This window comes from Mycteria americana, chromosome 1 (genome assembly GCF_035582795.1).
Source record: "Mycteria americana isolate JAX WOST 10 ecotype Jacksonville Zoo and Gardens chromosome 1, USCA_MyAme_1.0, whole genome shotgun sequence".
NCBI classification, from domain to species: domain Eukaryota; kingdom Metazoa; phylum Chordata; class Aves; order Ciconiiformes; family Ciconiidae; genus Mycteria; species Mycteria americana.
In genome coordinates this window covers 10,150,939-10,177,333 of record NC_134365.1, presented here as the reverse complement: position 1 = coordinate 10,177,333, position 26,395 = coordinate 10,150,939, and the positions used below count along the sequence as shown (strand labels likewise).

Sequence of the window (26,395 nt, the reverse complement as noted above, 5' to 3'; positions counted from 1 at the left end):
GGCACAATCCAGTTTGTTTCTCTGCTTGAAGGCATATGGACTGTGTCCCTCCCCAAAGGCCAAGCAGACACTACAGGCCGGGGTTGGTTTGGCATATGAGGGCACAAGGACATCCAGCCGAATCCCTTCTACCTTGCGTTCAGGAGTTAAAGGTGCGTTTGGCCACCTGGAAGGAACAGTGCCCCAGAAGTTTACTGGGCATTCCTGAGTCAGAAAAAGGTTTTAACTTCAGGTACATTACAGATGTTTACGCTTCCTCTAAACTTGACTGAGGAGGTTATTGGGTTCAGATCCTCAGCTCCACGCTGAGGGTTTATTGAAAGGAAAGTGGCTAAAATCATTTGCATCATACTACGGTAACGCAGCCAAAGCACCAACCCCGCTGCAAATTCTGCTGTACTAAACAGACTAAACAAACTAAACTGTTCCTGTTTGCAGAACAAGTTGAAAAATTATTAGACTGTCACTTACATTTAGAGTGTGAATTAAAGTCAAAGAGGTCCAGTGTGTGTGGACAGAGACCTTAACTCTAAATTTCAATTCCAAATATTATATACTATGTATAAGGGCAGAGGGCCTGTCTTGAAGAGAAGATAAAGTGTTAATTAAGTTTTCCAGAAGGGCACCCACTATATGAAGATCAATATGTCTGACTTACTAACCAAACATACACATTTATTTTTTAAGAGTTTTCTAATATTTATATATCAAATTGATAGAAGGGCTTATGCAGAGAGAGATTAGCCTGAAAAAATAAATTACAAAGAAAATGTCTGCAACCAAAAGCATAGGAGCCAAATGCAGAAAGATTGAAAAACAAACACTACAGATATGTAACACTGATTAGGCTGTGTTATGCAGACTTTTCCCGGACAGTTACAAAAATAAAGTCCATCCATCTGTCAAAACATCTGCTCCGTGGATGAAAATTAAAACAGAATTTAGGTGGTTTTTATGAGTTTCCAGTAACTAGCTCTCCTCCAGAAGCCTGGAACTTACAGCCTTCGATCTGGCTTACTGACGCAGCAGAGAGTTTTTAATGACATCTTTTTAAGTGGAAGTTAAAGGGTAAGTCTCTGTGACCAACTAATATCCAGATTTTTCTCCTTATTTTAAGAAAGCTGTTCCAGCTTTTTTTAACCAGCATCGATGTCCATACTGCTTCCCAGATATTACAGCAAATGCAAATGGCCAGATTATGCAGAGCAGTAAGTAGAAGGCTAAATAATCCATTACAGTATCATTAGCTTCAACAGTTTTCTGCTGATTTAATCCAGATAAGGACCAAACCCTGTAATACATTCTTCCTTTATTGGAGCCTTCCCACATAGCCAAGTGATTAAAATATCAGAAGGTTCTGTCTAAACTGGACGGACAAGGGGATTTAAAGCGATCGTCTAACAGCTGGACAAACAAAATAAATACATGTTTTGTCTTTCAAATCAAAGTGGATGGACAGTTTTCATATAAAGTCCCATACATGAGTTTAATGAATATGTTTACTTTTTTTTCTTCTTCTGTCCAATTAGTTGAATTCTCAAGTGGCAAGGTCAGGGATATCCATGGAGAATAAGTAATCCCTGATATTACTGCTGTCGTTCAAATTTATCACAATGCTGAAAGATGTTCCGGACTTATCAGGGAGTTTTTTAACTTCTGTCTTTTGCTAGTGGGCTACTGCCGGCTGTGATCAGTTCAGTCTGTATCGGCTAGCTATCTTTGTCAGCATGCAGCCGCCTTGTTTCAAGGAAAATATTTCTGGAGTGTTCGTGCAATAAATATACGTGAATGCCATGTACACAGATGATCGATTCTCAACTAGATCCTGCAAACACTTTAGGATGTCAGTAAGCATGTGCAAGGAAGTCCTCTTCAGGGTGAGCTCTACATAGCATATGCTTTCACAGCTCTTGCTGCTTGTGTGCAAGTGTTTGTAAAATGCAGTAAGACTATTTAAAAATTGTTACTGTTCTCCTCTTTCTATTAAAAACATTGGTCAAAGAGCACAGTCTGCTTAAACAGGCCCAGAACAGGCATGGAACAAAGCAAATTATTCCAGTCCTTTTTAAAATGCAATGATCCTTTTAAATTTTATGTTACTGCAGTAAGCTAATTGGTAACACTGATGCAAAGCTACTGTGCTAAGTGCTGCATTGGCAGTAGTGGGAAAGTCCCAAGTATTAGGAGCTTCCTACAGGCCTTAATGGGTGGGGAAATGATGCCTGGCACCTGTACTCGATGAGATAACCTTCCAGCTGCACCTGTATAGGCAGGTGTATGATTTTAGAGCAGGCGAGGTCAGCTGGCATGAAAACATTTGCAGACTGTGATTTATTACTGTGCACTCCTTGCAGTTTGGATCCATAACATGATTTTCATCCCTGTTTTGTCATTATTGTACTTTGCAATTAGCAGGATGAATGTTTTCTAGTCCTACCCTCTGCAAAAGAGTCAGTCTGCAGTGCTGAGTGAAGTTAGTCGAGCAGCTGAAGTATCGGGGTCTGTGTGACAGCAAGGGATTTCTATTAACTTAGTTCTTGGGGATTACATCCCCATTAGTCAAAGCCTTTTAAGCAGTGTGTATTGCATCGCACACACACAAACCCAATATAAACCTAGAATATGTCTAGGTAAACAAAATAGCTAGTCTCTTTTATAAATCTATGTTATTTTGTGGACTGAATTATAATTGTACTTGTCTTCCCACCTCAGAGGTTTGAAAAAGCCGACAGATCCCCAGATCCACTGGCCCTTATACTGGATCGTGATCTGGAGGACTTTGTATTGGATCGAGATCTGGAGGACTTGACTCCTCTGGAGATGTCAGGAATGACACTGCTCTTAGGCATGGTGACCACTGCCAACATTACGCAGGAACCATTGATTAATTCCATATTTAGACTTTCCTCTGCTGTCAAGATGTGCCCTGAGATATTTCAGACTGAAGGTGGTGATGAGGGCTGATAAGACATTTTTGGTTGCCTAGTAGAGCTTACTGTACTTCCAGTTATCTTTCCAACTAAATTTTGCCTGTTATCTCTCTGATTTTTTGATATGACAAGAGTTCATGAGAATATTTAAAACGTATAATTTACTCAAGTTGCAGGATGTCTGCATGAATTTAAACCATTAAAGCATCAAGACAGGAAAAAAGAAGCCAACTAACAAAGTATATGATAAGAAAAGGCCACTGAAAAAAAGCAGATATATCCTGATTCCTTCAAGCCACAAAACTGCATGCAATATTAGCCAACAGTTGTGTTGTCAGCACACTTGCACAGCAGATGGAAAGCTCCTCTGTTTCTTCCTTTTTGTTAGTGCGGGTGCAACACAAAACGTCTCCCTGCCTGCCTACCTAGTTGCAAATCTGGTGGTCACTACCGGTACTTGGTCATCTGGCGCAGAGTTTACCGGTTTTTATTAGCAGAGGCTAATCATGGAGGTAGCTAAGCCAGGTGGGATACTCCCTAGGGTCTGTCCTGGAAACAGTCATAAACCAAAAGCCATTAGAAGAAGTCATTAGAAGCCATGCTTTAAAGATGCCTCCTTTGACTGCATGGACTAAACACATCAGGCCTTCAAATCTTTGCCTTTGCACTAACCATCTGACCTAGCAATCTCAGGAAGTAAAATTTATCCAAATTTTTCCGTATTCAGTATGTTCAAGTTACAAGACATGTTTCCAGTCCTTAAATCTTCATTCAGCAGATGAAGATAATAATTGTTCTGGACCTGTGAACAGCTAGAGGGATGCCAAGAAAAGGATGCAGCAGTAAATACCTGATTTAATGACATCTCATATTTTTGTACATTTGATTAATGTGTAGTTAACAAGACAAAACAAAGTCTTTTCCGGATGCAGTCCAGCAAACAAGTGGGTTTTCAGGATTTTGCAGTCACAGCATGATTGTCTTACATTAAAAGTTTCCATGAGCATTAGCAAGCTTCCTTTATTTTGAATTGTTATCTTTTTCAGTAGTATGTACTTCCTACAGCACAAAATGAATTTATTTAAGGAACAGAAGAGTATTTCAGATATAACTCAAAACATTGGGAAGCCTTGAGGTTAAGCAGAAGTTCTGACCATAACTTTAAAACAAAATTGGGTTTGCTCTGTAGAGTAAACCTGTCCCACATTTTGGGCATGGCTTTATTAGCAAAGAAATGAACAATACTGCTTGGTTTCAGCTCAAGCAGTCTCACCAAGCCCAGCAGCAATTTAAGTTGCGACCACAGTCTAGATCTAAAGAGTGTCTCCTGTCTATCTCTTCTATCTGGGTGGGGTAATCACCTGTCTCCTGGAGAAATCAGATTACAGTCTGCCTTTCCGAACAGGATCAACACCTGCCAATTGGGTGGAGTATTTCAGACAAACAGGTTGTCAAGCCTGTTGTAGGCACATAAAGCACTTACTTAGACTCCATATCAGTCACCTTGCCTTTATTCAGCATATTACAGGCATATCCTGTAATGACTTCCACTCACAGCCACCTAAGATAAATACACTCAAAACTTCTGTGTTGAAAGTGAACATAAAACCATGACGTGTTGAAAGGAAGCGAAAGACTGTTGCATCTATAAGAGACAGTTGCTTAGCAATATGTGTGCCTGTAAATAAATGTACTCTGTAAACTAGACTATGAAGTTACATGCACTTTACTGTGGGAATCCGGACATTTGTGTGTGGATATTAAAGTATTTTGACACCACAGAGAGATACTGAACAGAGAAACGTTAAGTGACAGAAGCCTAAAATTCCCGGTCAGTAAAAATTTGGCACCAAAGTGAAATTGTTGAAATGAGAGTTTGCTGAGCGGTTTTGGTTTGGTTTTTGGGTATTTTTGTTGTTGTTGCTAGGTTGGTTTTGGGGATTGGGGTTTTTTTTTGGGGGGGGGGTTGTTGTTGTTGGGGGGTTTTTTTGTATTCATGATACATGTATAGTAACCTAAAGTTTTGGAAGATGTTAATCAGGAAGGAATTGCCCAGGAGAAAAAGAGATTAATAGATGATTTGATCCAACACAGATCACATCACTCAGGAAAAGAAAAATAACAAGCAAACAAAAAAACCCCAAAAGCAAGAGAGAAAGATATAGATTCTCCCTTTATTTACTGTTCTTACTTTTCTTGTTCCACCATCTTCAGAACACAAAACTTCCTCTACGCAGAAAATCTTTTTTTAAAGATCTTCTGTTGACATGAAGATGTGGAAACTGAACAAAGCATTAGCTTCGACATAGGAAATAATTGCATATTATTTCCTATGTCGAAGCTAATGCTTTGTTCATAATTGCATATTATTTCCTAGGTTATTTTAAGAACTGTCCCTTTAACTAGTATTTAGTTGTTTTACTTATTACAAAAGAAAAACAGACAATATTTTAGACTTGTGTGCAGCAGGGAGGAATTTAGTAGACCTATTTTTGGTATATGTAAATAACAGGACTACAGAAAGAAAATTAGTTGTGGACTAATTTAATAGTGACATAGTGACCACATCTTGAGTATAGAGGAACTGTGATATGTGATCTTTCAGAGTAGACCTATCCTTAATTTTTAAACTAGCCATCCTTTTACTAAAGCAACAGAAAAAAAACCCAACACTAAACCAAACCAAACCAAAAAAACCCCAGTCTGTGTGCTAAAATAGAAAAAATGTGAAGCAAATTCAGAAAAAAAAAAAAAAGTGACTGGCACCAAGAGAAAGGCTTTTCTCTGACTTCATGAGCTTCATACTGAAGCCCTGAAAGAAAACAGGGACTAAACGTATCGATCATTTTTACTAGTTATCCAGTTAATATGTTGCTCTGCAAAGAAATGTACAAAGAATATGTTTACTCTGTCTATCTTGGGATGCAATAAATCATAACAAGGAATTACCAACATAATTTTGAAATAGCAATAGCTGGTAACTCAGACGTAAATAAAAGTAATTCTCAGACTTTGCCAAGGACAAACTAGGGCTCATGAGGAACGCCTACTGATAAAAAATTAAATGCCATAATTTTGGGAAGGATTTTTCCTTCATTTCTCCTTTACTTCCCCTTTGCTAACTCTGTGACTTTGTATTTCAAAAACAACAAAGAAAACATTTCTGCAAGACTGCATTAAATCTGACGAATATTAAGTTTCCTTCAGAGGCAAATTTCTATAGTCACACCTATAAACAGAAAAATAAGCCCAAAATTGGAAAATTAGCTTTCTCCTTGATCTATATAAATTTGTGCCCCATAATCAAAGACTTAAATGACTTCTCATGATACATAAGTGGGTAAAATATTAAAATCTGAACAACTGCCAACTTAATTCTTCCTCTGTATAAGTACACAAGTTATTACCTTACAGTAACTGATTTGCCTTGGTCAGTTCATATAAAGAAATATATGCAAATGCCTAAATGAACACAAGCTGTAGGATCAACAGCTGAACTAAGAGCCGTAACTCAGGGTCCATCCAAGAACTGGAGCTGGCACAGCCAGAATTTCCCGGGGGGAAAAATTCTGTTAGAGCTCCACAGGACTTTGAAAGACTCCAGTGTATCATACTTCTTTTTTACCAAGCCCATTTCACCTCTAAGTGAAGGGGTTGTAGGTTTGTTTTATTTTTTCCCCCCCTATGTGTCTCTCTGTTTTGTTTGTAGTCTATGCAAAGCAGTTTTACGCAGCAGCAATATTAAAGCAGCACACTACTTACAAAACGTCTCACTCCCTCGTCTCACAAATGGTAAGAAATGCCTTGGTAGGAAATCATGCCCATATTAAAGATCATGGACAAGATTAAGGGGTGAGCAGCCCTCAAGCTAACAATCCCAACATACTAACTAGGACAGCTGATAGAGTTGAAAAGGATATGCAGGGGCACTATTTGCCTACAAATGGCTCATAAGTCACATTTCTCCTTGTAGCAGGTAATACTGAGAGTAAATTCTGTCCCTAACCTCACTGGAGGTCCATTGCTTTGGATGTTGGCTCATTTTACCCCTTCCTACTGCCAGAGAACATTCACCTTTCCGTTTGCCCCAGGCTAGATGGGGGTCCTGGGTCTTTAGGCTCTGTTGAAGGATTTCAGTGCTATGCTGGAGAGAGGAAGCGGGGATGGCAGTGAAGGTCGGTGACAGAAAGCTGGAAATCTGGCTGTAGATGTCCTCCAAAGGAAGAACCCTGACAGAAAGGGGTGAACTCCTCTTTGGCACACCCAAAGGGCCAGAGATAATTTGACTAGAAAAAAACTGTGCCTGTCAGATGAATTTAGAAGCAGGCTTTCTAGATACAGCCAGCATTGTATATTTAAGTTTCAGATTCCCTCCTCAGATCTTTCTTTACAATAACAGATGAAAAGAGTTACTTTTACTTTCTGCCTCCATGTTCTTCTATTTTCCCTAAGGCAACAACAGTAATAAAATGAGTTAAAGGGAATAGTGCTCATTTATTGCCAACTTTGTTTTTCCAAAGTATCACCAGATATGGCTGAGGGACACTTGCTAAGTTATACACCACTCTTTCTTTTTTTTTTTAATTCTTTCTTTCCAAATTAAATCACTGCGCACTGATGGATCTATAAGCCTATGGAATTCCTCATTTTCTTATGAAAACTTTAAAGGAAGCATAAACTGATGGCATATGAACATTTTGGCTTAAATTAAGTATTATCATAACAAATGAGATGGTGAATTAAATTACAGCCATGTGACTCTACCTGCATGAACCACAAACTCAATAATTAAGTGCCAGCCACACTTAAATGCAAAGAAGCATGCACAGAATATAGCTATGTCATGTGTAGTGTAGAGTCGTGCTTCTTAACCGGGAATAGGTTTCTGAGCTACAGTGATTCCAAATTACCACCAAGAGAACTATCAAGTATAAAAAAATGAATAAGAGTTGAATTCAGGTAAGAGTTAATAACTAGGTAAAATTTAATGGCAATTATATAGCCCAAGTAGATGTCTATCTCCTATAAATTATAATACAGTCAGTGGTAATACACACACAATGGTGCTGATACACTTTAGCTGTTAAGGGAAATAACACAAAACTGTAACTCTCTGTATGGACCTGTTTGTTCATGTAACAGAACATATGTAGAAGATTGCTGGTACCAAGTAAAAGTACTTGGCAGTCTTTGTATCTGTTTGTATATCAACATTTAATTCTCACTGGAAACATCCAGGGAGTAACCGATTTCATACAGCATGCAAAGTATGTATAAGTATCTGTCATCATGTAGCTTGTCCTATATGACTTTGTTAAAGTACCCATTGAAATTTTAAAGATTTATACATGTCAAGGCCAGAAGGGACCATTTCAACAATTTAATTTGAGCTGGGATCTTTAAAAGTGGCTAAATAAATTAGATAGTCAAATCACACTTGAAAATAACATCCTAAGGTGCCCTTCAGAAACACATCTTTAAAGCTTTCAAGTTGTAGAAATCTATCATAACCTTTAATAGGATTTCTCTGATTAATTCTGTACCACGTGAACTACTGCTATGGTGCCTCAGCCAAATCTAGTGCAGAGATGTATCGACTAAACAGCAGCTCAAACTTTTAAAACAATAGTAAATTAATAGTTTAAGAACTAGATGAGCTTTCCAGTCAAGAAGCTATCCCTCCCTGCAAAGCTAACTACTGTTTCTGGTAACTTTTGTAAATCACCCAAGCTTCACTTTGCTGGTTTATGACATCCCAGGAATGTCAGAGTGGAACTGTAGCCACATTTTTTTTGCAGTTACCTATTATTTAACCCATATGTAATGCAGAGGTTGCCATGTGTTTCTACTGGGTCCCAGGTGCCTGTGAGATCTTAAAATCAAAATATTGAGGCTCACTAGTGAGGGATATGACTAGCAGCATGTCTGTACTGTAAGTTCAGTATAAAAGCTGAGAAGTATTCTGTAGAGACTTTGTCTTCTTTGATCATTACCAAGGTCTGGTCAGGAATTGTGAGAAATATTCACGGGACTTACAGCAACCAGAACAGATCAAATGAGAGACTGGAGTCCAGAATAGCAAGAAATCCTCACAGAATTGCTCATTTAGTTGAATTACGTAAGCAAATATCTTATTTGTTATTTATAGTCTTTAATTTTTCATGAACAATGTTACTTTGGTGCTTGTGATAGTCTATACTGAGGAAATGGAAATATATTGTAATACTAAGAACTTGCATGGGACAGTAATTATGATTTTATTAGGAAAAAAATCCGTATTTTGTGGGAAAGTGTAGCAGTTAACATCTATCAGAGAAGTCCTGCTGTAAGTAAGTACCGCATAGCTGGGGTGAGTCTTTCAGCCTCTCTTCTCAGCTTACCCATATGAAAAAGAGATCCGAAGCATACTTTAAAAGGTTTATCTATCTACCCAGTGAGCAAAGCTTAACTAATTAACATATACTAAGCCCTTTAAGAAACAGAAATGAAAATGACTGCTTAAGGAACAAAGGGATATCAGGAGAGCGGGAACAGCTTAAGTCGGCCGCCCTCCTCAAATCCCGTGTGGACTGTCCTGAGCTACAAACCTGCTGCGCCTAGATTGGCATGACTGACAGCGTCAGTAGAAGGAATCCCTCTGAAGGAGTGAAAAGGACAGTAAATTACCTCTTATAATTATGAGAGGAAATCTCAGAGGTCATAGCTGAGGTTAGCAGCGGGGCAGAGCCGGGGTTACGCTTGCGCTGCAGCTGCTGCAGTGCACCTGGCCTATTAGTGGGGACCTGCATTTTCAGCACTGACTTCCCCTGGAGATCAATAATTAAAAAAAAAGTTTTTAAAAAAGAACTCGATGTAGAAGTATAGACTGTCACGTAGAAAGTTTTGAACCATCACAAGTGAAGAGTACCTAATATCTTAGCAGTGGTGCATGCTGAAAGCAATATTAAATCAAGCATGTTTTATATGCCACTTTATTTGTCCTCTATTTCTCTTGTTCCCTCTAATGAGAGTCTGTTGAGTTATTTTTATGGCCTTTATATTTCACACTCCCAAGGTACTGAGAATGGCTTTAAGGAATAAATGAGGGAGGAATAATAAGTTTCTTAAATGATCTGTAATCTTTATCTGTAATTACAGTTAAAGCAGTTACATGAAGTACTTTGTTTGTAATGCACTGTTTTATGGCAAGAACAGGTAGTTGTAAATATTTAAAGATGATGACCTGAGCACATAAAGATATATATTCCATCCTTCTAGTTGCCTATCAAAACTGGACACACATTACATATGACCTATGCATTTATTTTTTTTATTTCTCACCTCCTCTTGTAGAGAAGTCTGAAAATTAAAAAACAAAAGCAAATCCACCCCCAACAACCCATATATGTGAAAAATGTTTTTCAAAACAAATTATCTGATTCTAGCAACATTTTGCTGTACTACTGTTATCCTCAGTTTGGGCTGCACTGTCCCCCGAACTCTGTGCTCCTGCTCTGCCTTATTCTTTTCCACCAGCTCATGGGAGTGCTGCTTCTAATGCCCAGGATCACAGCAGACAACTAATGCGCCAGGGTCATTAGTGTGATGGTGGCTTCACCTTTTACTCACGATCAGCAGGTATAGCCACTTTAATATCACAGGAAGCAAAAGAACCAAGGTGAATAAAATAGTTACAGTATAAATAGTCCTCTCAAGCTTACCACAGTCAGAGGATGGGGATCTGAACTTCCCAGCTCACTCCAGAATAATAGTGTCTCTATTTACAATGAATGGATTGGACTCAGCCTACTGCAATGTATAAAACATACTCTTTCTTACTATTGTGAATTTCTAAAAATAATTATTAAAAAATAAAAGATTATACTTTCATTCTAGGTGCTGAATCTCTTATTAATTTTCTAGGTTTTAACCCCAGCTATAAAAAAATCTACTTAATGTAATATCATAATACTTAGTATAAGATCAAGCTGCAAGGTTAGTTAATTTGCTCAGACATTTAACACTAGCCTTATTTTTTTTAACCTTGAATATTAGATATTCTAGTCCTCACCTTGCAAAGTACTCCTGAAAATTATTTGTTAACCTGAAGCTAGATTAATTTAAATGTATTATTTCTATGTAATGAGATAGCCCAAGTATCTGGCACTTTAGCTGTCCCTTCACATATATAGCTTAGCCCATATTTCTTAGTTTTTACCTAATCCACCTCTACTGTTCCCAAATGGCTTTTTATGAAGACAACTGTCCTCTATGGCCTAGGTAAAGACTGATGAAACTATTTTTATTATGACCTAGGAAATTATTCAAATGGAGCTCTCTAGAGGCATATGGTTGGCATTATGAATATTTTACAGAATCGTCTCTGAAAATCAGGCCAATAACATATACACATGGGGCCAAGTTCCACTCTCAGTTATACCTTGGCAACCACAATGATTTCCCATTTGGCTACGCTATGCAAGTATTTGTTTGGCTTATTGCATGCATGTATTTTTTATCTTTTTTTCCCTTCTTCAGCCCTGTCTTCCCATTTCCCATATTGTTGCTATAAAGAAGACAGTTATTATCAGAGTGGAATGACTATTATTTGGAGGCTACTGGCTATGTCTCTCCTACCTCATAAATACAGGCAATAAGATGTACACAGGAATGAGGGAAAATGTACAGAAAATTATGCCTAGTGTAACAGTGTCTTTCCTGAGGCACCAAAACGGATGCAGAATGTTAAAACCACTTTGACCTCAATCTTGCTATGAACTCCATGCAGGAAAGAGCTCAGGGAAACCCACTGACTCCAGTGAGATGCCACAAGGAGAAAGCCCTTCTTGGAACTCACTCTAGGACTGGGACCTGGAGCAGGGCAAAAATAGGTCAAAATATTATGTACCCTGAGATCAGGAGACAATTATAGAAGGGTTAATATTTCTCATTCTGATGTCTCTACTCCCTTCTTGTTGTTTTTTTTTTAGATAAATTCTATTTCATTTGCATTATTTCCATTTATAAATTTAAACCGTTGGTCATAAAGACAAAATTTCATTATTTTGAATAAGAAGGCTGAGATAACTCAAGACTGAAGTTCTGATCGGATGTGTGACCTTACAAAGGAGGAAAAATACTTTAAGAATTAACACAATAAGACATAATAAAATATTCACAATGTTTTATAAAAGAAAAAAAAATGCTAAAAAGATTTGTACTTACCAGAATATCTTTTCCAGCCCACTTGCACTCATCCCTTCGGGAATGAGATACAGGCCAAACAATCTAAAGACACAGAACAAAAACCACGTTGTGTTATTTCATGCTTCAATAATCACAAATTGCAGACCAAATGCTACGGAGTGTCTTTACCCAGTTTCTCCTTTCCCCATTCATTTCTTTATTTCCTTTTCTTCCATAAAATTTGTTGACAAAGAAATGAAATGATAGGAACAAAATAGAGATAATAGGAATCACAGTAAAAACAATCTTGAAATATAGTCTATATTGTGAATCTCAGCAGTGAATCTTGAATACTAACGATAAGAGGGTTGACTCTCCATTAAGTGAGTGTTCTTCCACTGTTTTAAATCTGATGTAATGGAATGGAGACTGACAGAAGAAAATTGCAGATACTTACTAACAATAAATCGGATCTATGTGAAATGCAATATCATGTTAGAGTTACAGCATCAGAAATGAGGTGTTTGCCTCTTCAGTGTAATCTGCTAGTTCACTCTTTTACTAGGTTTAGTTAATTAAATAATAAAAAAGAAGCCATGGTATTTGAAAAGTATCACACCATCAAAAAAGAAATGTTTATACTGTTCCTATAGAGCTACCCTAACACAAGTAAACCTAAACCTAGGTTTACTGTAGTGTTTGCTTAGCAGAAAATGGATCTCACCTCATACAGAGAAAATCCAGAGACCCTCACAGTCAATTATTCATGTTTTTTTGAAAAGCTTTTAGGAATTACATATAGAATAAAACATGATCTTCCCATAAAATGCCAGGCTATTCATTTGGGAGCCTCAGATAATGCAATATGAATGGCCATAAGTCTGGATTACAGCCTTGGTGTTCAATACAGTTTGTTAAAAGAAAGTGAAAGGCAAAGTATTCAAAAAGAAAAGAAAAATGAGTGGATGGATGGATGACAGAAGAGGTCGAAGGAGATGTTACATATGGCATTTTAAAATACAGTTTGCAACTATGTTTTTAAATTCAAAATTTTCTTAAAACTTAAAGAAATCCAAACAGCGATCAAACATCTTAAGTCTAGAAAAGAAGGCTGAAAATTTTATGAGCACATTCTCTCTCAAAGGATTCCTGCTACTTCCTGTTTCTATTCTCAGCTTAAAATGTGCAGAGACATGTGAAAATTTAAATTTACTAGGTTGAAAAACATTAACCAAACTTCTCCGATCTCCCAAAAGGATCAGTTCAAGTTCAGTTCAAGTTTTGGGCAAAGATTTCTATATTATGCAAACCAGCATTCTCATCCATAAAACGAATGGCTAGATGTTCTTTTTCCTTATTCTCACAGCACAATATTTTCCTCTAATTTGGTTTAAAAGTCAGCTGAACTGAACCATTCTTAATAGACTGGAAAGTTTGGCCTTTTGAGTTGTGCTCCTTTGGATACATATGATGCTATCAGCATTTAGACAGAAACCTGAGTTCTTTTTTACATGGTGGAAGCAACAACTGGTGAAGTTCGAGCTCAAGTGCAGCACTGGCGTCCAGCATTGGCGTCCTTGTGATTTTGATCAAAGTTTCTTCAGTGACCCTCCTGCCTTTAATAAGCAGATCCCCAAATTCTTTAAGCCCTTTGTCTAATCTTAAATAAAGTCTAAATTGTAAGTCTGTTCTTTAAGTCTGTTGCCAACATTCAGTTCCATGTTACCAACAGCAATTCTTTATTTAATATAGTAATAATTGTATATAATTTCAAATAGTGTTCTAAAGGTATCTGAATATGTAAGTATTCCTCCCATTGTGCAGAGCTGTTTTCTGCAATGGAAACACCTTCTTTCCTTTAATTATTCCAGATGTTTTGCACATTAAGCTATCAATCCCTCAGAGAATTCAAATAAATAGCTAGTTTCCTTTATAGCTGCTCTAAAGAGAATAGAAAAGAAAATACCCAGTTTTCCTTTTATCCTTTTTCCTTAGAGAATACAAATGAATAGCCTGTCTTCCCTCTGAACAGAAAACACAAGGTATTTATTGCTATCATCTTAGGAAGCTAATAGTCAAACGGGCAAAAGGTCAGGAACACCAAGAAAAAAAATCCCTGGGTATTGAAGCAATATATCTCTCATAAAAGGGTACTCTCTGTATTTTAAAATGTGCCGTCAAAATACTTAAATATAACAAATCAAACCTCCATCCCATTGTTTACCTTCTTAGTATTTTGTCTTATTAAAATAAATGAAAAATGAAATTATTTATTTAGCCTCCAACAAAAGAACATCACTGAACTGTTTGTCAGCTTTTAATTTGTCACCAACTTTTACTGGAAAATTATACTCTGCATCAACAATGGCAAGCTTTTATGGACCTATTCCTCTTTTATTAATACTGAATCTATTTTGGTTTGAAAGGAGCAGAAGCAGAGAGCCTAGAAGTGTTGGGTTAAAGGAGAGAGATCAACACTCGGACTCCCAAACAGCTTATTTTTATCTGCAAAAAAATACGGAGTAATGCGGCCTTTTTGTGTAAACTGTCATAATAGTTGTTTAGGTTTTTTAGCAGTAAACATGAAAGTATGTCTTGTTTGGGAAATAGCTGGATTACTCACTTGTCATTTGCTTTTTCATAGTCTGAAAAAAGCATTGTAGGTTATACAGTCATGGTTTATAGGTTCATTACATATTTCTCTTCATAGAGTCAGCAAATGTTTTTGTTGTAATAGTATTCCTGACATCCAAACACTTACTACATAATTCATACAGTGCCCAATATAGCCCGAGCAATAACAATTCTGCAACATTAAAAGTATATATTTACATTGTACAAAACATGAATGAAAGTACCTTTTGATATTCCTTGATGTTAACCAGGTTGAAAGAAAATATGTGATCCTTTGCTCCAACATATAGCCGACTCCGTTCTTCATCCAAGAGGAAAGTATGGTAACTGGAGCTATTAGCTAGTCCATTGAAATGGATTATATTGTTGGATTCCAACATTTCTGTAAGATAAAGGTAATACTTTCCTTGTTAATATGGTCAAATAAAATACAGACTTCTATTTTTACTTGTATGGATTTCATTTTAGGAATTTATACTTATAGAGTAAAATCCAGTGAAAGTGTTATGCACCTGGACCCATGAAAGTTTTTATTTCAAGTACCAAAACCCAAACTGCTTGTGAGATTCAGCTCTACACAAACAAAGGTCAAAACACCAGAGAAATCAATTAAAATCCCGTATGAGGTTTTAGGTGGTAAAATTCTATCCATGTAAGTCAACAACTGTGGGACAAAGTTCAATTTTGTTCGATCAATGAGATTTACAAGGATAAACCTGAGGATGACCAGCCAATAGAAACCACATCTAAACACAAAATCTCCTACTTCCAGCATACAAAACTATTTCATACAGATCTGTAAGCTATGAGAAAGAGAATAAGAATGACTAGTTGACAAGACAAAACAACATGTACAACCTATTCTTACATTTATTACTATCTTCCCAGCTTACTGACACAGGCAGCATGTTGTTCCCTTGCTTGGAACTGTGTATTTATCCATCACAATAATAAAACTAGAGAAGTTAATTTTGCTTCTGTTTAAACTCAAGAATAATTCTCTAGTTCCCATACTGCTCACAGAGCTGTTGCACTTGCTGAGGACAGGATTTTTTTTAAGTACAAGGATCCACAGAATGCTCTTAGCATTAACAGAATTCTGCTCTTAGCAGAATGCTCTTAGCTCTTATTCACAAACATTAACTACATACACATTTTCCCGAAACTGCTTAAAAATATTTTTTCCACAAGGCAATACAGACCATATTAGTATAAACTGTCGTGAAAACGCTCTTTCTTTATTCCTGTCTATCTACATTCATATCAGGATCAAAGCCAAACCATCACTGTCATTTCAAGGTGTGTCTGCACTAGTAAATCATCGATAAGAAACTTTCCCTGTGATGACAAATCCTACGTGGTTCAAGCCCCGACCTTGCGACGTATGGAGGCCAACACGCAGGTTTAGGAGCAGGAGCAGTTCCAGCGATGCCAGTGCAGCTCCTCACACAGCACCCATGAGGACAGAAGAGAAAGGGAGCGAATACATCGGGGCCCAACGGCTGATGGCGAGCGGGCACAGCCAGACCTTCAGGCATCTAACATTTGTGTTAGCTCTGCCATATGTGTAAGCCAAGGACTCGTGTCGCTCCTCTCAAAACAGCTGCCAAACGCCTGATGTCTAGGATTTGCCTAATAGTGCAGCTACCTGCTATGACTTTTTGTTTTTCAGTAAGATCACTCCCATTTTCCACCGTTACTCCAATTGATGAGTGAGCGTAAGATAGCATCCTTTATGCTGCTAAAAATCAAGGTGAAGCTACTGTTAAAACAAAAGCTTCTACTTAATTTTCTTTTTAAACTAATTTTCCTTCTTTTTTTCCATTTCTTTTATTTTAACTAGAACAAGGAAGATGTTAGGTGGGGCTTTTTTGGACTTACATATTAGTGGTACTTAGGATTTTACAGAATTTCAGCACCTGCAGCTTAGTATACCAGGTGGATATTAAAGCAGGCTGATACTCTATAATGGCAAGAATTACTAGGCAACATATTCAAAGAAGAGAAAGATAACACGAAGAGCTGCATACCATTCAGGCTAACTTTGCCCCAGTATTCTTTGCACTTATTTGGAAAAACTCTCACTAGCATCAGAAAGAGTTAAGTTGTGTAGAAGTGTAGCAAAGTGTCAGAGCATGCACTATATTTTGTTCCTTATTCTACATTTTTTCTGGCTAAATATAACTATACATTTGTATTACAGAATACTTTTTAAAACTTGTACTGCTCAAGACTTAAGTTCTCTTTTTTTTTTTTTTTTTAATATAACAAGAAGAAATCAAATCACCCCAAGCAGTCTTGTCAAAATAATTCTTCTGGCTTCCTGCCAAGTTCTAGAATTTGACTGTATTGTCCTCCAGTTCACTTATTTGCATTTTGTTAGAGACTTTACTAATTCTCTTTACATTGTAATGACTGATTCAGATGTTGAATGTCGACTCACTGAATAGTGAGTGATGCAGATGATTGATTGCTTAACTTGTCTTAGAACTCTCTTGGCTAGAAATGCATTGCTGTCATCTGTATCTGATCATTTTTCTCATAATATAGCTGTCAAAAACCTTTGTAATTTTTTCACCTTTCTTGGTTTGAACTCGCATAGGTATGATTCTGCCCTTTGTGGCTGTGGCGTAAAGACAAGTGTCTGCTGAAGTCAGTGTTACACAAATGTAAAACTGATATTAATGGAAAGAAGATCAGTTAGGCACATGGCTACTTGGTTTAAAACAGCCTGATATGATTTGCTAATGCAGAGTTCTAAATGCTCACATCTACAGATGGTGATTGATGTTTTCTTTTCTTTCTAATATTCATGAAAAATGCCAGATCGTAACATTAGAGTCTAAGGTTTATTATGGCCAAGAGTAAATTACATCATCATCTTCACTGTTCATGTGTCTCCACAGTGTAACTTAAAAGGACCAGGTGTAGCTTTGCAGGGATTTTTTTTTTTTTTTTCTTTTCATTTTCTGTGACTCTTTATGCAACAATGTTAAAGGTAACACTAATGGGGTTTTTTTGTGAACTTGCAATTTCAAATCAAACTAAAAACCAAATCCCTGTTGTCTTCTCTAAGATTAGGACATTTCTCCTGGGTTTTAATCCAGTATCTGTCATGTTGTCCCATTATTGACTTTTGCAGGAGATGACCAGATTTCCAGGGTCTATTACCCAAAAAATTAGGCCTAAGCATATTCCAAGCAGTTTATTTCAAATCATGTGAAATCAGGTTTCTCCTTACCAGGAATCGAGTTGAAAATATAGGTTGAGGAGAAAAACGTCATTTGGGTGCTGATGACTCTCATTCACTACTAATTCAGTTAGGATTGAGTTACATCAGAACTAAGAGGTGAAAACCTAAATAATCTCTGCAGTCCCTCTGCTGTTTATTCTAACTTACATGTATTTCCCCAGTCATGAATATGGCTTCATATGACATTCTGGAAAGGGCTGTTGAAGAGCAAAACAATGGCATTTGCACAATCAATACAAATTAAGTATTCTACTTTGTCAAATTAATTAGTTTCAAAGTGTTTACCATCCAGGGTCTTTTCAGTATCCAGCCAGTGACTATCGCTGAGAGAATGACAGAAACAGCAGTGACGGGGCACACTCCCAGAAGGACACTGACATCCATCAATTTTGTTAAATGTCTATCAGTCATGATGGCAAGGTACATGGCTGATCAGTGCTAAAATAAACCAAGATTTACAACAAAGATTGCATTGCAATGCCAAGAGGAAAATGATGAATGCCTTCAATAAGTCAATGCAATTAATACTGTCTACTATGCATACCCTAATTCTTTTCCATTTTTCATTGCTGTTGTTCTTATTAAAGGTTGGCATATCCATGACCTATGTGGACAGATAATGGTTGCCTGTACTTAAAGTCATTTTTTTTTGCTTCCTCTATGCTTTGTCCAGTTATTTTTATTGCAAAGATGGTAACATTACTCCACCAGATGTTGCAGCCAAGTACCAATTCTTCAGTAATTGCTCAGAGAGCATTTTCTTATTTCCTTTTGACACATCCTCAGCTGTAGTCATGCCTGTTGTTTTGAACAGGAATGAATGAACCCTATAAAGCTAACCACTGCACATTATGACTGTAGTATTGTCTACAAAATGCTGTATGAGGTAGATTGAGTGGGTGGTAATATTTTGAAGGTAATAAAGACTTCATTGCTTTTGTTACTGGTACTCCCCACATTTATTAAGAGTGTTGCAGGTGACCAAAACTAACAGTTTGAAATGCACCATATCTTGAAAAAACATCATATTATAATGAATTTTCACTTGTGACCATCACTGAAACCAGCTGGAGGTTGAGTTTCTCAAGGTTTGTGGGCCAGATTCTCCTACTAACCACTTCAAATACCTTTAATTCACAGTCCTGACTTGCTTGCTCCATTTTACTCTCCTTTCTCTCCCAGTGTTCAAGCTTGAAGTATTTGACCTTTTTCAGTATGCCTTTCTGTAGACTCTGCATGGCCTTTCTTCTGTTAACTGATGTTTCTGTTGATCCAGTCTGACTTGCATCAGAGCATTGACTTTGCCAGGCCAAGCTGGCAAATTTACAGAAGAAAACCAGTCCCTAATTCTTGCATTCTTGCCATTTTAATACATGGTTATTTAATTCGCTAATGGAATCACAAATTAATAGCATGTATATACACAGAGGGCCAAATTCCTGCAGTGAAATCCATGGAGATATGCATGCGCAAGGAATGTAGATTTGGTTTATTCTTATGACACTTTTTTTATTAAAGAATAAGCCAGAAAACCACAGCTATAGCTAAGATGAATACAGTCAGGCAGATCCTGAGGTTTGCTTTATCCATGGTTGGTATTCCACTGTAAACCTTGTTTTACGTCTGTGTTCCTTCAGCGGAGTTTGTCAAGAGGAGAACATAACAAACGAAAACCATCTTATTTTTTACCTATCTACTACCAGGCGAGCTATCTTTTTAGTGAGAGGGAGTTTGTCTGTGTAACAAGTTAGAAAATTTGTGAGCTTTGGCCTGTGTTCCTGTTATAGACTTCACAATAACATGCCAGCCAAGATTATTTTTGTTGATAAGGATCAAAGGGCCATATAAATTTCTAGAAAAATCAGAGGAAAGGTCTCCCAGCTTCCTCACTAGGATGCAGATCTGGCCCTGTCCTACCACTGGTGACTCCACAGAGTGACTGGATTATACAGGCAGTTCTGCTCGTCATAACACGCTTGTGAATCAAATGAGTGGGTTGCTGGTTGCACAAAATTCTCGACCTTCATTCCTTTGCCAGCAACGATAAGATCTCGCTGTATATCTCCTAGCAGCAGATAAAAGATGAGTCAATGCGTATTATGCCATCAAACAGGGATTTTGCTGAATTGTGAGCAATGCCTCCCACAACGTCATGCTAGAACATTTCCTTCTTCTCTCGCCAGGCTTTTACTCTGGCTACAGAGTATCAGGTGGCCGCATGTTTGCACATGCATTTGTTGCTTACACAGATGCATATTGTGCCTGTTCTCTGTATCAGCATGTATATCTGTCTGAATAATCCCGGGTATAAATTAATCATTACTCTTTGAGTGATTATTTGCTGAATTCTAAGATACTAATTCTACCGTGCAAGGAAAGAAGGGGATATTTTAACTTCCAGCTTCTCCTGTAGCTTCCCCATTTTATTGCTCTGAGTGTAGGTGGTGAAGCCTGCCCCTGTCAAGCAGTTAAGGAAAAGGCAGGGACTGGCAGGAAATCAAAACAGCTTCCTGCAAGGCATTAGCCAGCAGAGCTTATTTGGCAAAACCAGGGATATAAGCAGGAAAAAGGCACCACGTTTGTTGCGAGTCCGTTCCCCATCCGAAATAGACAACGGCTGCCATGCACCCAGTGGGAAATTTCAGTGGGGTATTTTCATATATTACAAAAGTTGACAGGAACTAACTCGGACGGGTGCTTGTCAGGTGTCTGAAACCAGGTGAGCTTGACCCCATCCCAAGTCTAATGCTTAGTAACATGGCCAATGGCCTGAAGGAGAACTTCTCCCCCCCAGGATTGGACTACTTTATACCTCAATTACTTTCTTTCATCTACACCTCAGACATCCCTGGGACCTTAGGATGTAACCCTTAACGAGGAGAATGGTTCAGCCACCCACTCTAAGAAAAAATAAGAATCTTGCTAACAGTCTATGGTATAATTCACACTTCTACTAAGTAATTAATTAAAACAAAGGACAGCTAATTTATCCATTGTTTAATATTTCATCTGAGAAAAAAGGAAAACTAATTTAAAAAATTAATTGCAGAAACCTTTGTTTTGTTACCTCTTCTACTTTAACTGGCCAGGCTATCAGTCTTTTAGTAACATCCAAACTGTTCCAGTATTTCCAAATTAGTTTTAGCAATTAGGCTTTGATTTCATATTAGGAGCAGAAGAAAAAAGACAGAGAAAAATTATCAAAACCACCCTCAAAAACTTATGTTTTCACATAATCTTAGAATTATGCTGCTTGGGAATATCAGAAAGTGATCAGTTTTATCTGAAATTAAAAAAAAATAGGTTTATAAAGTGTATGAGGTCACATAGTGCAATAAGTGGTTTATCCATTTTTAGAAATGTGACATGAAAACTTTTGTAATCAGCACCTTTGGTTTTTTGCTACATTATGAGCCAGATAAACTTGAAACTATACAGCATTTGTTGTTGATGGCAATTCAGTGTTATTGTAATTTGAATGAGATAAATCACTGGGAGAAAAGGGAGGGTTATCTTATCAGTAATCAAAATACAATTGGAACAGAGCCTCTCACAGCTGTTCAATCAGTCCTAGCTTTCATCCTCTTCATCTACCTTATCATAACAGTTGCCAATCACCTGGTTTCACTGAACTCTACTGGAAGGAGAAAAAAACAGAACCATTTTTTTTTTGCTGTAAAACTTTTGTTTCTGAGAGAACATGTAGTTCAGAAACACAGTTCAGGGAACTATGTTTTCGTTACAATTTGTCAATTAGAAGTACCTAGGACAAGATATACAGTTTTTAGTGCACTCATGATGTAAACCAAGCATTTTAAATGAAACACTCCTGCCTACCTTCCACTGCGGCAAAGAAAACTTGAGGGCCATGAATATAGTTTGATTAAAACCAGATACTTGGAAGGAGGAATGTTGCACCAATGTTTTGTTTCAGTTGCACCGGCATAAGCATGGACTCCTTTGACTTCAAAATACTGATGCATATGTTTTTTATACTGTAAAACTGAGAGAAGATTTTAGCTCATTAATGTCAGCGCTATTTAGCTACATGACAGCCCTTAAAGTGTTCTTGATTTGAATAATTGAAGGGGTCACATGATATTTCAAAGACATAAAACATTTAGATTTTTAAAGCCAACCTGTTTTCCCTTTATTATTTGCATTATTTGTCCTTTTTGTCTCTGAAAGTGAATTCCGATTATCCCTATTGCTCAGCTGTTTTTTTTATAAAACATGAGAAATATTAACCTCTGAGCTAAATAAAGACTTGTAAAGCTTGATTTCATATATTTGTAAACTTATTGTAACATCCCATATTATGAATTTGGCTTTGTGAGGAAGGTTATGGCACATATTTAACTGTCAACTTCACAGCTATTTAAGCACAACATTGTTACAAAATCACAGACAATAAATATTACCCAAAGCATTTTTTGTGTGTGTGATGAATCAGGCAGAAATATATGATGGCAAAAAGAGACCAGGATCTGGTTTTACTAAGCAGTAATCTGTCTAAGGTCAAATTTATCTGGCTTAAGATTTGAGCAGGTAACATCTTTGCTACCTCCCATTTGTGCTGGTGTAAGGAATGCTCAGGAGAAGTAATGGAAGTGATGCATTGTACCAATGAGCCCCCAGCTGTTAAGGACAACATCTACAACTCTCAACGTTTACTAAAACGTGGCAAAATAATACAGCAAAATACTGAGCTAATGAGAATGGCTTCTAAACATGCTAACTCAAATAGCAGAAACACTGTAGGCATATTAACTCAGTCCTCTACCTTGGGTAATATATCCTGAATGAGCTTGGTTAGCTCAACCTGGCACTGCATGACCCTAAATTGCACCATCTGAGCTAGCACAGGTAAACAGCCAGCTAAATCCCATTCATTAAGTAACTCAGTTATCAGATGTAGTTAGCAGTTCATCAATTCTCAACTATTTGTATGATACTGCTGGAAAGTTAGTCTTCAACGAGCAGAACCGGTACTGGTTATCAAGAAAGTGAAATTGTGGGTAGTTGTCACTTCAAGGATTACCTTATCTATAAACAGTGCCATCCTTGTCTCATTAAATATCATATCACAGAGGCATGAACACCTTTTCAATGACTAACAGCACAGATAGTTGTTTTCCCAGGGCACAAATGTATTTAATTTGGCCACGTGGGGACGAGATGGGAAGACTGTCACGTCCTATCCTCTGCATGGCCTATCCACATGCCGGGCCCAAGCGTAGCATGGAGCACAGTTTTTACTCACTGGCTGTTTCCCAAAAAAGCAAGATACAGATTTCCAATTCATGAACTTTTTCTCCCAGAACAAAAGCAAAGCAGGAAAGGAACTGTTGCTCTATAGGCACACCTACTTGCTCAAAATATTGACCATGCTGCAGTATAGACATACCTGAGCTAGCCTGAAACTTGCTCATGTCCCTGTAGTGTCTGAAACCACTGTCTAAGAGGCCAGCAAAGATTAATTGATTTTGCTCCTCATCTAATTGTGTCTCGATGAAGCTGCATGTTGAATGACTAGGGTGTTACGTCAGGCTAAGCAGGCAAGCTACTTTGAAGTTAGGTCAGGGGATATGACTATACTTTGTCATAATCATGATAATGAATGAAAGTCAGATATATTCAATGCAAAGACAAAATGTCTACATGCTGGTTTTTGCACAAGTACAATTTGAGAAGTTTTAGGTTTATTTATTTATTTTTAAAGTCAGTTCCTCTTCCAAAGACCCATTATTTCTGAAAAAAAAATTTCAGGTGAAAATAAAACTGCCTGGGTAATGTCAAAACCTGTCAAGATGTTTGGGGACTATTAAGCAACAAACTACTTAAAATACCGCGATGTTTTGGAAAATTCCTTTCTGAAAAGCTGGCCTAGTGAGAAGGTCAGTTCATTTTTTTTCATTCATCTCTTAACAACACTGTCCTTTATTCTAAATTCCTAACAATTGAACCTGAAAGTCCAAAATCCAGTCAGCGTCTTTATGATACACATACCATGGACGATTAGGAGTCAAAAGTAACAACATTGTCAATAAGTGTCTTGGAGTTGCAGCTGTGATAAAAAAAAATCTTTCCTCCTGCATGCATATACCTTTTTCAGGGCTAAGAGTATTAAAGTTTTTTCTAACTCTTAAAGAAATCTTCATTTCAGGTACCAAACCAACGTACTTCAAAAACAAGTGAGCTCATTTAAAAGAATTAATACATATGAGGTGCTAAGTTTGTTAGGGATATCAGGGGAAATTTTCAAAAAGCCCAGTGGTTCTCTTTTCAAGTGTGACTTTGGTATTTGACAACCAAGTTACCATTGACTCTTAATTAGACTTATGGGGTAGGTCTGGGAAGGATTTAGATGTCAAATTTGAGACAGTGTGAGACCAAGGGTAACCTGCAGTGGTCAGGCAACAGTGAGTGAGGGTGTGAACTTTCACTGGCATAAGAGGCTGCAAGAGAGAGTGTCCCTCTACAGCCTAAAATACTGTGATGTAGGGGAAAATCCAGCAGAGGTAGATTCAGTCTGAAACTAAACAAGTCCTTTTTTGATTTTTTTTAATTATTATTATTACTGAGCTGACAATATAAAACTGCACAAATTATTTACTAAGGTTAATTAGTTAAAATGCACAATAGGGTTAGGAAGCTTCCCTGGAAATTTAGCTGCATATGCAAAATTGCATAATCGAATAAGTAGTACTTGAGTTTTCAGAACTTCACGGACAGATTTATGATGGAAAATCCATTTGACCTCATTCAAAAAAAGGTCTTTTTATGCTTGAAAATCATGTATGAATCTCTTGTGTCTATCTGTCTAACAACTCTTCAAAGTCCTGTGATTAATAAGATGCAAATAGACTTTGGGGTAGTTCTGCTTGTAGGTAAATCATTATATTTTATATAGCAGCTGGCTTAGATGGACTGTGTCCAGCTTTTCTTACATGGGTACAAATCAGTGACCTCGTATTTTCAATTTCAGACATAGCTATCAACACTCCTTCTGTTAAAATTTGGTTTTGCAAAGTGGGATCCACCTTTCACTTTGATCACATATCCAGCATTTTGAGGAATTGTCTTTTCACATTAATAGAACGGATGAGTGAAATTCATGCTTGGATTTACATCCTTCTCTCTTTTGATGGCTCTCGTTTCTTCTAATCCACAGGGGAGGGTTTGGATGAATTTCAGCAAGGGGCTGAAAGCACTGACTGCAGTTAAACAGTCTGTGTAGCTCACATACAGATACACACAGATCTGCTAATGCACTTTAATCGCAGCAAAATAAAGGAGGGACTTCTAACCACTGACCCTCTTTGCACAGAATTCAGTGCCAAAATAGAGTAAGCGATGATGCTCAATTTTGCTCTTAATTTACCCTAATGAAAATCAATGGAGTTACACCACAGATAAACAAATCTGATTGCTGTGGTTCTGCAATGTGTGGAATATATTTAGTGTCCATTAGATTAAATATGACTTCAGATTAGTTACCATTATTTATCAAATGTTTCCAGTAGTACCTACAATCTGTTAGGTTAGGTTCTGTAAATGAAAAAGGAATTTTCAGTTCTTCCCTTCCATCCAAATATCATAAACATAATTAATAATCAAACAGCAGCAAAGCCCCCAATACCATTTTTCAACTCAAAGAGAATTTTCTCATGCTTAATGCTGCTCTATCAATCACAGGTTTCAATTTCTTTCAGGTTACACAAACCAAACTAGTTTTACTTTCAATGATTTTGTAATTATTACACACTCAAATGGGAAACAAGAAATTTCTAATTAACTGCTAGATTCAAAATGGAAAATAAACCTTAAATACAATGTTTACATTAATTTTCTGGATTTTGGGCATACCCCAAAGGGGCTGGGAGGAGTGCGTTTCTACCTAAAATTTCATTACATGCAAGCAAACTTTGAACTGGAATTCTGATAGCACCAAGAAATTGTAGTGTAAAGCGCTTTAACTAGTTTTAAAATCTCCCCCAAAATGTCTTAATCCACTTCACACAACACACAGTTAAACTCTGGAAATTCTTGACATGGGCTGTTGTAGATGGTAAAATTGTTTATAGTTTCAAGGGGCAAACTGATAAGATCAAGAAAAAGAAATCCTTAAAAGGCTATTAAATTTAGAGACACAGCCTCTAGCTCACCAAATTCCTGAAATTCAAATTGTAGAAGGCTTAGAGCGTATTCTGGGGAACTATCACTATCTGATTGACCTAACCCTATTATCTTCTCCTGCTATGGAGAATCCCTATTATGGAAACCCCTTATTATGTGTTTGCTTTGGCTGTGGTTGGAGACAGCATATTTCCGTCTTAGTCACGTGTGGTTAAATGACTAGGACTCATGACTTGAGTCTTCAGGAGAAAAGTGAAGAGGCAAGACATGAAAT

The 26,395-nt window shown here is 37.3% G+C and overlaps 1 protein-coding gene across 2 annotated transcripts in view; it reads right to left on the bottom strand.

Moving 5' to 3' along the window:
* SEMA3A (semaphorin 3A) overlaps window positions 1-26,395 on the bottom strand; it is a 174,745-nt gene that overhangs the window by 110,700 nt on the left and 37,650 nt on the right. For both annotated transcript variants that reach the window (XM_075489787.1, XM_075489841.1), the window contains 2 exons: window positions 14,954-15,111; window positions 12,135-12,197 (listed from right to left, as the gene is read on the bottom strand). In XM_075489787.1, the coding sequence (XP_075345902.1) occupies window positions 12,135-12,197; window positions 14,954-15,111 (221 nt within the window). The remainder of the gene's footprint in view (window positions 1-12,134; window positions 12,198-14,953; window positions 15,112-26,395) is intronic.